This window comes from Myxocyprinus asiaticus, chromosome 31 (assembly GCF_019703515.2).
Source record: "Myxocyprinus asiaticus isolate MX2 ecotype Aquarium Trade chromosome 31, UBuf_Myxa_2, whole genome shotgun sequence".
Classification (NCBI taxonomy): Eukaryota; Metazoa; Chordata; class Actinopteri; order Cypriniformes; family Catostomidae; genus Myxocyprinus; species Myxocyprinus asiaticus.
The window spans coordinates 13,230,186-13,245,308 of record NC_059374.1 but is presented as its reverse complement, the minus strand read 5'-3'; the positions used below and the strand labels follow the sequence as shown (position 1 = coordinate 13,245,308).

Here is a 15,123-nt window from a genome sequence, read left to right as displayed (position 1 = left end):
CGATACACTTTGTTACAGGACCCATTCACACACATTCCCCTCAATGAGGTTGTAAATTCCGGTCAATTCATCCTCAAAATTAGTGGATGGGTGAAGTGGGGACTAACCACTGCCTCTATTCTATGATTTTGCCCTTTGAATGTAATAATGACAGGCACTAAGGGGTAAACGTGAATATCCCCATGCACACTTCACCCTCACGCCGCTTGCTGCATCCAAAGCCTCACCTTGAACCAAGCATTGATGAATTGAGGTTTGATTTCAGCCTGAATCCACCAAGGCTTGATATGTACCCCCTTGGATACTCACTGGTATCCAGTACTTCCCAGCTCTATCGGGGGCAGCCAGCAGCGTATCGGGAATCCAAACCAACGCCCCCATCTCCATCAGCTGGCATTGGTCCTGGAAATGCCTGGGCTTCCCGCAGTGCCAGCAGACCATGGGATATGGTGGGGGTGGCAGTCGGGGTTGCATCGGTAGAATCCGCCTGGGGTATCAAGCTCTGTAGCACCTGTCGATCGTCTGCTTGAGCTTGCAGGAGGGCCTGGAAGCACTGCTCCTGTTCCTAATGCAGCTCAAGCAGAGTCTGATGTTGATTTTGGCGGATGCTGGCGAGGGTCTTGATAAGTTCGGCGAAGGGCGAGGACTCCATGACGGCGTATCTTCCTCACAATTCCTGGGTTTCGGCACCACTGTAACAGATCTCTGTCTTTCCTTAGAAAGGAGGAAGTGAGAGCCAGCTTTAACACTCTAACGAAAACTTTATTCACTCTGAATAATTAAACTGTTTTGGGCTTTTCAGCCGTAGCACACACAGAGGTTCAGTCTTCCTCCTCTGGGCTTCTTGTCTCCCCTTTATCTCCCTAACGTCGCTCACTGAAGCACAGAAGGCTGTTAGAGAAATTATACACAGGTGCGAGTCCTTCCCATTCATTCCTCCTGGCCTCGCTCTCCATTCACAAACCAGCGCTCAGCCACGCCCCATCACCACAATATGTTTAGTATGTTCCTCTAAATTCTTAACAGTGTGAAGAATTACCTCTGATTGTATATAAACCCCAATTATTCACAGCGTTCCATTGTCAACCCACATGCCCTTTTCAGTCTAGTATTGGTGTTGTGTCAGGATTAGTCAAGGCTCTATGGATTATCCAACTTATCCTGTCATAAGCCCTCTGCAGCAGCTACAAAGCACAATCAATGTCTCGAACACCCTGCTGATAATGCTATGTTTATACAAGACTATACTTCAGTTTGAAAGACTGTGTTCTGGATAGAGAGTTCTGTGAATGACCTTGATATGTAATTTGTGAGATTCACATATGAAATACCTGTCTTTTTTCAGTTCATGTTTTTGTAACATTCCTCACAAACAGTTTAACTCACAAATCTCAATAAGCCCAACATATCACTTTATGTAGAATAACGTCACTGTATAGAAGCTGATTGCTCCTCTTTCCTTTAACTGTTACTAGCCCATAATCGACCCATCTCTCAAACCTGTGTCTAATCTCACGTCTGCTGTCTCTTTTCCTCTTCCCAGTAACTCTCTGCTGCTAGTGAAATTAGTATTAATCTTCAACATGTTTTTTTTTTTTTTTTGGATGAGTGAATGCTGTTGCATGCCTTGAGCTAAAACTTCAAAGCAGCTTTTGTTGCCTCCTTAATTACCACGCAAGATACTATTTCCCATTAAGAAAGATATTGACTATGTTCGGAATGGAATACTAGCATACTGCTTACTGAATACTTAGCATACAGTGTATACTGCCTACTGTTTCTTAAAAATAGTACAGGTATATGAAACAGTACACATAATGCAATGACAAAAGATTTTAACAGTAGTATGCAACACTGTTTTCACATGACCCATTACATTGTATGTATTATAATTATTATAATCTCGGAAATAGAATAATTTTTAATCCAGTTTGGTTTAAAAATCTCTTAACTTTTATAATTGACTCAAGAAAAAGAAGAAAAAGACGTCTCATTCATCGTACTGGGAGTAGTATACAACACATTTTGGCAAATGTAGTAGGTTATCTGGGTATTCCATCTAGGCAGAAATTTAGCATACTATGCACAGTATAAATACTATGTACTGCAAAAAGAGTAAGAGTAGAATGGTAGTATGCTATTCTGCGCATAGCCTTTTTTCATATTTTACAGGGAATGACACTTAAAAACACGAATTAGATATTAAACAAAGTATAGGGTTGATAGAGAATAATTTGCACACACAAGCAGGTGCCTTCCATGTGTATTTTGCATAGCAGAATGGTGTCTGTCTGTGTATGATGTACTAATAATGTTTTCTTTGACATCTATCCATGATGAAACATCATTAATTTATGTTTAATTCAGCCCTAGGGGGTGGTTCACACTGATCGCGTTTTTGCATCCATTCGCACTGTTTTTCAATTGTTCTACATAGATGTTAGATTTGCGTCTTTGACAGTTGTGCCATGTCCTGCTGTTCTTTTATGGAGATAGAAGTGGAATTAGCCATAAATATTCAGATTATAAAGTTAAAGGTTAAACTTTTCAGATTAAGAAGAAATTCAGAACACTGAATACAAATCTCTCTGATTCAGATTTCAGCCATTCAGATCGTAAACAAACTAGGCTAAAGGTCAAGCTTCCATGTTCCACAAGGAAAAGTAGAGGTATTCAGACTAGTTGAATTTAGCATTTTAGCCAATCACAGACTTACCAGTGGTGTCTCTACATTAGAGGCAGGTGGGGCTGAGCCCCACCAGATGTGGTGCTATTTGCAAAATGCGTGGCATAATCATTTTTTTTTAAGAAATAATATAATTTCAGCATATTAAACTTGTTTAATGTCCATAATACCAGATAACTTTTGAGAAATTCTATAATTATTATGGTCTGTTGTGTTTAAGCTATTCAATCGTTCTCAGTTGCTATTCGTTGGGCTAGTCCGTTGTTCTCAGTGTTAATCAAGGTTAATCAAAAATGTCATGCGCAAGTGCAATGAGCATTCAACGATAGCCTGAGAGACATGTTTGCCTTTGCCGCATAGCAAATGAAAACCTTTGATCATATGCATGTCAAGCTGACAGGTCTTTGGAAATGACCGCTCTTGAGTGCAGACCTGTGTAGTGAACTTCATTGGTAAATTTTAAAAGCTAATTTTTATTCTAATGTGTTGCTGGGTGGCTTAGTTAAGTGCACCATTCATCATTTCAGTTAATTGTATGCCATTGCTTTGAAGTGTTGTTGATGCATTGGTTTGTATTAGATTACAATAACTGCAAAATATTCAGACATTCCTTTTAATTCGTTTTGTTATGCGAGTTAGTGAGATAATATGCACAGCCTTTGACGAATTGCTTATATCTGGTTAGCTTTCACGGTCACTTGAGCGTTTTGACATGGATGTGCACGTTTTATTGTTGTTTTGTGTTAAAATGAAATTATTAGGGATGGTGTCATGTTCAGAGGTTGTGCTAGAAAAAAACTTTATTTGTCACTCTCACGTACTGAGTTGTCAAATTTCTGATTTCTTTTATCCCTGGTTTTGTTTTTATTTAAGTACTAGGGCTACATTCAGGGGCATAGCAATACATTACAGTGGATACAGTGGATACATACAGTGGATTTTGACTTTTTTGACATTTTTGACTCCTCATGCTTGAGTGTGGTGAAACCATTGAGGTTCTAGGGTGAAAGTTCTATCTGTCAATCAACTGCTGTGCTAAACCAAGTTTTTAACAAACACAATTTGTCAAAAGTGATGCTTAATACCAGGTGTAAATTGCGATGGAGCCTGTTAATATGCATCTTTATAACCAGGTGATAAACAGGGCACAAATACAGCGGGAGTGCATGTGTAAGAGAGAGAGTGAAGTCAAAACAGATGCACTAGGTTATTAATGTATCAAAATGACAGACTGCATTTGGAATTATCTGTCAATTTAAAAAATCGTTAAATGATGGAGAATTTTTGGTTAATGCAACTTCTGAATTCATGTTGGGTTAAGTGATTGTTTGTGCCCCACCAGAAATAATGAGCCTGAGATGCCACCGAGACCAATCCGAATTCTCTGATTTTGGGCCATGATGTTGACTATTCTGATAGCCTTCACTTTTCTCTGTTTAACAGAATAATGTAAAGGATGCTCATCATTTTAGTCATCTGTGACTAAACATCGAAATACTTATGTACTGCATTTCCATAATTATCTTTATGAATCTGACAATTTGAGATATTAACTGAAAGCACACTCTAATAGTCCTGTGTAGTTAGATAATACTGGATTTGTTTTTCCAGACTGGTTATTTGTACATTACTGACTGTACATTATCCCATATGTACATTATATATTATTACTCGGCTATGAACCAAATAAATAAATGGTAAAAATACAATAAATAAATAAATAAGTGTAAATCATTTTATTATGTAATAACAAAGAGTCCTTGCAGTGATACGAAAGATGTGAAACATGAAATCGGTTGCTTTGGTTTAGACAACGCTCAATTATACAGTTTAGCGGTCATTATACAAAAACATTCGTAATTATCTCATTGAATGTGACCTGAATACTTTCTGCTTTACTATAGAATTGCAAAAATAATGATTGTTTTCAAGTAGATTTCTCAAACCCTCCTACCGCCCATTTTGCTCTACTCCTATATTGTCTATTGTTTGGACAAACAGATGTTCTGTAGTTCTGCCCCAGAATCACGCCATTGGTTGAGCCAAAGTCATATGTCAGACTGTCAAACAAACAGAGCAATGTTCTAAATGCATAACAGAAAACGTCCTGATTACTTTCATAACCTCCATTCCCTGATGGAGGGAATGAGACATTGTGTCGATGTAGTGACACTAGGGGTTGCCTTTGGGAGCCCCAAACACCTCTGATCTTTGAGAAAAGACCAATGGGAATTGGCGGTGGAATTTGCATGCCACTCCCCTGGACATATGGGCATAAAAGGAACTGGCTTGCAACCACTCATTCAGGTTTTGTGCTGAGGAGCCAAGACAAGGTCAAAAAACGCCACAACTAGCTGAACTGTGTTACATGAACTGGTGGTGCGAGACGGGCAGACCATTGTGTGCCTCGTAGCCAGCGCACCCGGCCATCATGTAACCTCCCCCAATGCTCTTACGAGCGTCGTATGGTCCTCTGCACCTCGGGGACAAGTTGACTGCCCAAAAAATGGGGAACAGCTGCCCCAGCCGTGGCCTCTTCTCTTTCTTCTTCCCAAAAGGAAAAATCGTTCAGCTGGGGGCCATATAGTGTCCGCGTCGGGGGGGGGGTATCACTCCCAAGGGGAAGACACCGCGGAGACCACACCCTGCCTGAGGGGGAGGAATTGTGTGGAAATATCTCACATGGTCTTACCGAGTTTTGTCGACAGTGTCTCATGTGGAGAAGTCCCCGTGGTAGGTCCTACCCGGGGGGAGGAGCTCTACAAACACGGCAACGGGGGGCAGAGGTGCCTCTGCCCAAGGAAGACGTGGGTTCACCAATGGGGGAACCGTCTCGCGGAAGGTACATCACACGGGGATACAAATGGGTAACCAGCACATGTGGAGCACCTACCCCAGTACAAGGCCAGGTTAGTACACATACTGGGCTGGCAACGATTTTCTCCACAAACTCGCCTACCACAGGGCTAAGGAGGAAGGACATCCAGGGTCCATGACTTCGTGAACACGACTGGGGGTGAAAAGCGCCTCCGGGAGGGGAAAGGTGCTATACGCAAGCGGTACACCCGGCCAGCTGTCCCACAACTTACCTGCTCGTACCTGACAACACACAGGACGAGACCGGCTCAACCCGTAGATTCCTACCTCGTGAAGGTATTGGGTGTTGCCCAGCCCGCTGCTCTGCAGATGTCTGCTAAAGAGGCGCCATTGGTCAGAGCCCAGGAGGCCGCCACACTACTAGTAGAGTGTGCTCGTGGCCCCAAGGAGGCGGCACGTCCTGGGCGTGATATGCCAAAGCAATGGCATCAATGACCCAGTGGGCGATTCTCTGTTTGGAGACAGCGCTCCCTTTCTGCTGTCCTCCAAAGCAGACAAAGAGCTGCTCAGAGCGTCTAAAGCGCTGCGTGCAATAGATGCACAAAGCACGCACCGGACACAGCAACGACAAGGCTGGGTCTGCCTCCTGCTGGGGCAGCGCTTGCAGGTTCACCACCTGATCCTGAAACGGGGTCATGGGAACCTTGGGCACATAGTCCGGTCGGGGCCTCAGTACCACGTGAGAGTATCCCGGACCAAACTCCAGGCACGTGTCGCAGACAGAGAATCTCCCCTACCCTCTTGATGGAAGTGCGCGCAGTCAGGAGAGCAGTCTTCAAGGAGACTGCCTTTAGCTCAACTGACTCCAGTGGCTCAAATGAAGCTCCCCGTAGGCCCCGAAGGACCATGGAAAGGTCCCACGAGGGGACGAGACGCAGTCTGGGAGGATTCAGCCTCCTCGCGCCTATAAGGAACCTGATGACCAGGTTGTGCTTCCTTAAATACTTACCATCAACTGCATCGTGGTGCGCCACTATAGCAGCCACATACACTTTCAAGGTGGAGGGGGACAGCCGTCCATCCAGCCTCTCCTGCAGGAAGGAAAGCACTGACCCGACTGTGCATCTCTGGGGGTCTTCGCGTGGGGAAGAAAAGGAAAAAAGGAAAGCCACGACCGCAACGTTGCCACGGTCACGCTCTCGCAGTGAGAACATGACCCGTCCACGAACGCTGTCTCCGCGTGGGCAGTGCCCAAGCACGTAAGACAGTGATTGTGGCCATTGGAAGCGGAGAGGTAACGACCGCAACCAGGAATTATACACAAACGGAAAGGCATCTTTAAAAAGACGCTCTCTGTGAGTGCCACACTTTTAGAAGGAAAATATACTCTTTCAGAGGAAGAATATACTCTTTTAGTTTGCTGAAGCACCCAGGGGCGTTCTCTGCACACCACTGGTGCAAGAGGGGGAGAAGACGCTGTAATGCGCCGTAAATCCAACAGCTTTGCAGAGGTGAATGGATCGGCGGAGGAATTCAGCTCGCTGAAACACAACCGCTCGGCTCCGAAGAGTAAATCTGAATGAGTGGTTGCAAGCCAGCTCCTTTTATACCCGTATGTCCGGGGGAGTGGCATGAAAATTCCATTCGCCAATTCTCATTGGCCTTTTCTCAAAGATCAGAGGTGTTTGGACCCCCTAGTGTCACTAAATCGACACAACGTCGAGTGAGTGACAGATAGGGAACATTGTTAACATTTTTGGAGAAGTCAACCTACAAATTACTCTGAACATTAAAGTCTATAAGATAAACTATATTAAAGGGACAGTTCACCCCAAAATTACAATTATCTCATTATTTACTCACCCTCATGCTATCTCAGATGTGTATGACTTTCTTTCTTCTGCTGAACACAAACAGAGATTTTTAGAAGAATATTACAGCTCTGCAGGTCAGGGTCCCCACAGGAAGTTGAATTGGAATGAAAGGAAGTTGAATTTACTGAACTGCAATTCAAAGAAGTTCAACACACAGTCACATTACACAATTTCAATAGTCCAAGACGCATTTTCTGACAAATAATTACATTATAATTTTTTGACCAAGCATGCCTATTTATTCCCTAATAGGGAGATTGTTTTTTTATAGACATAACATTTCTCTCTAAAAATAAATAAATAAATAAATAAAATTAACATACAGCTTAACTTAAATATTTATCTGTTTCTCACCCACACTTATCATGCTCCTGAAGACATTGATTAAACCACTGGAGTCGTATGGATTACTTTTATGCTGCCTTTATGTGCTTTTGGAGCTTCAAAATTTGGTACCCATTCACTTGCATTGTATGGACCTACACTACAGAGTTGAGATATTCTTGTAAAAATCTTTGTTTGTGTTGAGCAGAAGAAAGAAAGTCATATTTTGGGATGTCATTAGGGTGAGTAAATAATTAGAGAATTTTCATTTTTGGGTGAACTATCCCTTTAAGATCAGAAAAAAATTTGCACACATCAGCTTTAACAATTGCAATATCCAGGCAAATTTACAGACCAGATGAGAGTCTTTTCCCTATGTCAGAGATAGCAGTAGTTTATATACAAAGTTAACAACGGCATTTATTGGGCTACTTGCAGCAATCACTTACAATTTCCTATTAGCTAATGTTCTGCTGAGTCGTTTACACAGTTATGTGGTCATAGATGACTGTACACTGCTGCAGTATGTGTAGCCTTTGATTCAGCTTCATCTACGTATGTTAGGCTTAAGTGTCCTCTCATTTATTAATATAGATAATATTCTCTGCAGTCATTCCCCTAAGACTGCAGACAAATGCTGACTCTATAGCAAATGGTGTTTCAAATGTGCTGAGTATAATGTATACATTCTCTCTCTGATTCTGTTGTGTTGCTAAAGTTGCCATCTGTTGTACTGTAAGGACAGAGTGTGTTTTGAAACCACACCTTCATTTTGCATCCCATTATGACATCAGGAGACGTCCCGACATGTCTGCTTCTATAGTGGGGACACATTTGTCTCTCGGCTCAGACAGCTGAGGGGTCAAAAATGGCACCTTCCCTTCCCAATTTTATGTTCCCTATTAAAAACCCATATAGTCATCTGCTTGTTATTTAAATCTTGAGGACTAGTGTGTACATGTTTTTTTTTTCGATGCTGTGCACGGACAGCTGTTGACCCCACCCGAGTTGAAGTCCAACTCCAGGCCAGGGTGGCCACTTTTACTTTCAGTCAGTCTATATGTCTTGTCTGGTAAAGAGACAGAGGTGTCCTCCACATGAAGAGGAGTTGGGCTGGTATTATTTTGATGGGGGGGTATTTCTTTCTGAAAAATCTTTAAGTCTTCTTGAAGTACAGTATGGTAACCATCATTTATAAATGTTAGAGATTTGCTTGAGGCCTGAGCTTTCTGGAGATTCTGTGGAATGTTTGTGTCAGATCAATTTTATTAAAGCGGATGATGTTCTTTGTCATCTCAAGTCTGGATTCTGGATGCATCTTATCTACTAAAGGAAGACTTGGCAGCACAAATGTTTACATTACTAGGGTATTTCGTACCTCTCTTTACTTTTGTTTTAAAAAGGGACACGGAAAAGCAGGACCTGCACCCATGTAAGTGTTGTTTGTCATTTATTTAAAAAATCTAGGAATGCTCTGATTAGGATTTGTACAGCCAATATCGATCACCAATCTTCTTGTAAACTGATCAGCCGATACCGATCCTGATCATTTCACCTTTTATCAGGATCTTACATTTAACTGGCTATTTGTAAGCTTTCTGCACACTGTCATTATTAATTAAACTTTTTCTCTTCCCAGTAATATCACTTTGCCTAGTTTTTGCTGACAAAAAATTTAAAAAAGTTTAAAAGTCTTATTAAAAAAGCTTTTCTAATAAGACTTTAAAACAAGTATAGGCTAACAAAATATTATCTATATTAAAGTACATAGCCCTATAAAAATGAAGCTTTAGTGTCAAACTGAAGACAAACTGATAATCCACTGGTGCAGTTACACTTAATGTGTCATTTTTAGTTATTTGTTCAATGTTATTATTTCACATAATTTTTATTATTCCTATTTTATTCATATTTTATTTTTGCATTATATTCAATACATTATATTTTGGTATCTTAATATTGTATTAAGTATAATTATATTTATAAATTATTTCCCTGCCTTTTCATTTAGTTGGATGATTGGATTAATAGTTCATTTTTCACTTGTTGCTCATGAGGGCAAGAGATGAAAGGAAAGCAGAGAAAGAGCGCATGTTTCTGGACTCTACAGGTGCTGCTATTGTTAATGATGTTTAATCAGGAAATATTTAATAAAGAGGTTTGAATTATACCACATCTCGTAACTCGCATTATTACTGAGATGCCTATGCCCGGCGGAGACTGAGAAGCTGCCACAATGAACGATAATAAGGACCGTTTCACAGCTCGCGCTTTTTTCCCTTTGCCTTGTCTCGTGTGAAATGCCACATTAACAGTACAGTACACAAACTTTTCATACTGGCCATACCTCTCCCACTGCATCATTCTTAATTGCTGAATCAAGTTTGTTGTCTTACAACACAGTATTCCCCACACTCTGTGATGCCATGACTGCTGAATTCTTAAAGGAGCTAATTGAGCGATCGGTTTATGCGATCGGCCAAATTACCGATCACCGATCGAGTCATAAGATGTGAATATCGGATGATACCGATCGGTGGCCGATCGATCGGAGCATCTCTACAAAAAATCCCATAAATTTGTTGGGGTTTCAACCAAGGATGTAGATTTGACTTGAACAACTTGAACATAATAATTATCATACAACAGTACCGTTTCTCAAGTCTGATTGGACAAACTGCATTTCAAGAGTGCTGATATTTAATATAAGGCGCTTCACTATTTGTATCACTCTGCTTCTCTTTGTTCTTGACTTTCCAAATAGTGGTTTCCAAATAATACATTTAGATTTCATTCACTGATTTTTTATCTGGAGATTGCATATTTACGCCAGTAGGTGGCGACGAATAAGCGTATTTTATGTTATTCAATTATTGAATGATTCTTTAAAAGGTTGTTCACCAATGAAACAATGTGAATAGATTGAATAGATGAGAATGATTCGAGTACCTAATAGATTCATTCAAAACCACTGATTCGTTTACGAACGAAACACCACTTATTCAAAACAGAGGATGAGTGCAGTGCAGAGAGCAAGTTGTGCTTGATGCTTTGACTTTTTTTTTTAATGTTTTTTTTTTTTTTAAGATTTAATTTATGTTTTCATGTTAAGTGACCTAGCACTACAACAGTTTCGGCTGGGATTTATTTTTTACAGCTTGCTAAGTCACAAATAGGACTGGGTAAAAATTCAGATTTTCCAACGCATCGCAATCTTCGTTTGAACGATCTCGATATCGAATTTTAAATCCCAAGCTCGATCTTGTACTCTATGTGGCAACCCTCTAAAATGCAAATAAATCACTTGCATGTTTGACCAAATTTCACGCTATGCAATTTAAAATGTGATTAGCCACTAGCTGGTAAACTTTCAGATTTCAATCACCAGTGATTGAGTAGTGTAGAGGCGGAGAAGTTGCTAGCACCGAGATTTTTTCACTGCGTGTTGAGAGTAAAAGTTATCTCGTTCTGTGTGACCAAATTCAAGATCCACGCAATCCACATGTCATTGAATAATGTCTCTTTTAATACCCTTTCTGTTGTTTACAGTCAATTGTTAATTAAAAACAACACAGAAAGAAACATTTCATTCTAATCACACATGGGTGAATACAGAAACCATGCACGTCTTCTCTCATTATTTGCGCTCACTGGCTGACGCTGGTAGTCTTAAAGAGACAGTAACGATTTAGCTTTTTTCGATTTATCATTGTAAATACTAGTAAATAATACAAATTATACAAGTTATCAATAAAAATGTATCAAAATATATACGCAACATGATATATGCAATTTCAAGATATTTATTGATGGAATTGACAGAGTTTGAACATTTTTCAAAAGTTAAAATTTGAACAATATAATGAAAAACTAATGATAAAAATATAATTTGCAGAGCTGGCAGAATTAACACGTTAACACATGCGATTATTTAAAAAAAGTTTAATGTGTAATTTTTCTTAATCATGATTAATACAGCATAAACCACCATAAACACTTGTTGGAAGGATGGAACCTTTGTTATGTGTCTGCGCAGAGTCATTACATTGACGCACACAATATACAACCACAACAGCGCTTTCGTGTCAGTGATAAAGTGATGGGGAAAAAAAGCTCTTATCAGTATTTGATGAACAAAACAAGCCCAGTATTTTTCAGCCTATGTAGACACATTTTAAATACCACAAAAGCACATCAAGTCAACTATCACCAAAATGCAGAATGAGACGTTTTTGTCTGCAAGCGCTTTTCATGTGGAGTTCAAAGTGCCGCTTGACGCTGGCGTTGACGCTTTGACGTGAATCATGAACACAGCTTCACAATTGCTGTAGCAAAGCAGATAGTCACATTCTACCAGCAGATTAATATTGTGGAGGATGAAAGTTTAAGAGATTTAATGTCCATTGCAATGAAATTGCAACATATTGGAAGACTAGTTCTTTTAATTAGTCAAGCTCCCACTTAGACTTTGGGAAATGTTTAATGTTACTTGAATTGGTGCTATTTTAGTGCATTTCTATCTTTATACTGTGGAAGGCTTTGTTTGGAAAATGTTAATAAAGCATTATATTGTTACATGCATTTTGACAGGAATATATATATATAGTGTCAAATTTCAGCAATTTCAAAATTTGCGATGAATCACATTAATCTTATGTGATTAATTGTGATAAAAAATGTAATCAACTGACAGCACTAATAATTTGTAAAATTAATATTTTCAAATTGTACCTAGAAGGTTAGAATATCCCTTTATAATTAAGAGCATTAACTGAGAGATAATTTCTTTCATATGTAAGTAAAATGGACATTGTAACAGAAATATACCTATATGAAATGATCTCGAATCAAAAACGGAATCAAATCGAATTATGAGCTTGAATCTGGAAATCTGAATCAAAACCCAGCCCTTGTCACAAAAATTTTTGTTTCTTTCTAAAACAATTTCAAATAGGAAAAAAAATATATCATCAATATCATTGATTTGGTCTCTGAGGGTTAATGTTTAGTTGGGAATAGAGCTGTTAATGCAAATTATATATAGTTTTCTTCTTGATCGGTGTGAGATTTTATCTATAAAATAAACCTCAGATATTATCCTCTTGATCTTTATATCAGAGGTCAGGCTACTTAAATGCAATAGCATAGTAAATTGTAAATTGAAAAATCACATAAATTAGGATAAAAGTAAGAAAAAAACAGAGTGTGCTTACACATAAAAAGGTTTTCCTTTGTTGTGCGTTACTGAGACGTAATTCACCTCAGACAGTGAATCCTCTCCAACACTTTAATGGTGCATCATAAATAATGAACGTGATGCTGTTGTGTGTATCAGTGCCTCTCTCTGGCATGTGCTGACCAGACCACCCACCTCATGCCATTTGCAGCCATTGTCTTCATCTCCTGCTGATAGACAGAATCATTTATCTGAAAAATCGTCTGTGATTTAATGTTGTGGGACATGTTTGACCCTGAGTGTACACACATATTTTTCAAATTTGTCTTGAGTGTATTGCTCATGCTGTTATTTTTATTGTGTAATATAGAAAAACTTAAACGTGAAGTGTGATTTTTTTTTTTTTTTTTACTCTAATGGCACCAAACAATCGCAAAAATTATGTGGTAAAACAATTAGTCTGCAAGGCAGCTGTATAAACAAACACATCTGGGATGGCATTAGGGTGAGTAATTGATGAGAGAATCTTCATTTTTGGGTGAACTATCCCTTTAAGGATGCTATTGAGATGCTATAAATGACCATAAAAGTATTATGACAGTACCGTGGTGGTACTGTGGTGTTATTACAATGGTAAGACCATTGCACTTTGATATATACCAAGGAACTTAATGATTACCAGATGCATATAGCAACATAATGAGTACAAAACTAGAGCAGAAGTGTAAGTACAGAACAGCAAATAAAGAATATTTTTCTTCAAACGCAGCACAAGCTTCTTGTTCTCTTTTCCACAGGTCCAAACAGTGGCAGTGAGGAGACCCTCTTCTCTCGCTCCCCTCTCCCCCTCACCAAGAGCAGCAGTGTAAGAAGTCTTCACCGCGGCAGCCCCCCACCCCCCAGTGCCCCCACCCGCCGCTCTCTGCTCCCACCCCCTCGCGGCTCACCTGTGGGTAAGTGATGCCACCGGCAGCTCATTATCATTTTACTTTGTCGCAACGCTTTAATATGATGAGCACATGCTTATTTGTCTAATTAGTACATGTTTATTTGCCTGATACATCTGACATTGAAGCAATAAATGTACTTATCAACATTATGTAATTACATATGAACATACAGTATGAATGTTACACTAATACAGTAATGATTATCCTGTATGGACACAATCCTTTTAAAATCTGCATAAAATGCAGTACAACAAATACTATCATGTTGTATAAATACTTCACCATTTAAGTAACTTATCATGACTTTTCCACAGTATGGTAATGAGAATAATATGTTTTCCTCTCTTTATTATATAGCCTGTTACCCTTAGTCTGGAAAAAGTGTATAACATGTTTAGATGATGTTGTCTCTGCAGTAGCATGGAAAATATGTGTTTGCTGTTATGCAAATGTAACCTGGCCAATATTGTGTGATGTAAGCAGTCACATGACCCTGTGTGGAGAGGTGTGTCACTGAACGGAGCATGCTGTTGTCACTATGACATTAAGTATATTGACTTAATAGGAAATCATCTCATTTCAATAAGTAAACATTAGTCATTCAATCACCGATTTTCTATCTGATATCTGCATGTACATCCATACAACGCAAACTTCCTACACATGTAATTATTTATTAAAGACCAGAATTTTTCTGTTTCTTGAAAGCCAGAGCGAGTTATGTGTATCTACTGTATATCAAACAGTATCTACCTCTAACAAACTTCATCGGCGAACAGATCAGCTGAATGTAAACAAGTTCACTGAAACTGAGGTACGATACAAACAGACATTTTCAGACTTATTTATTGTGATCATCGAAGTGTTTGTTCAGAGTTACTTGTTTTATGTTATTATCATCAAAAAGTGCCTTTTTCTCACAGTCACTTGAATAAGAGCACGCGCTTTCTCTCCCTCACGCACAGCGCCTCAGGGAGACACACAAAGCAAATTAAACTGATACGCTAGATTTAAATGGCAAACAAACACGTATTTATGGCGTGTATCCATGTATGACTACAGAGAGCACATCACTATGAAAACAAGGAAATTCCGGGCATTTAAGGCGATTTAGAAATCCTGGTTTGACTTTTTTTTTTATTTTTTATTTTTATCCCCTTTACTCCTTAATTTTGGAATGCCCAATTCCCACTACTTACTAGGTCCTCGTGGTGGTGCGGTTACTCACCTCAATCCGGGTGGCGGAGGACAAGTCTCAGTTGCCTCCGCTTCTGAGACAGTCAATCCACGCATCTT

General features: G+C 39.5%; 1 protein-coding gene across 2 annotated transcripts in view; it reads left to right on the top strand.

Moving 5' to 3' along the window:
• Nucleotides 1–15,123, top strand: part of mtus2b (microtubule associated tumor suppressor candidate 2b) — a 59,874-nt gene that overhangs the window by 23,710 nt on the left and 21,041 nt on the right. For both annotated transcript variants that reach the window (XM_051665079.1, XM_051665080.1), the window contains exon 5: nt 13,675–13,830. In XM_051665079.1, coding sequence (XP_051521039.1) covers nt 13,675–13,830 — 156 coding nt within the window. The remainder of the gene's footprint in view (nt 1–13,674; nt 13,831–15,123) is intronic.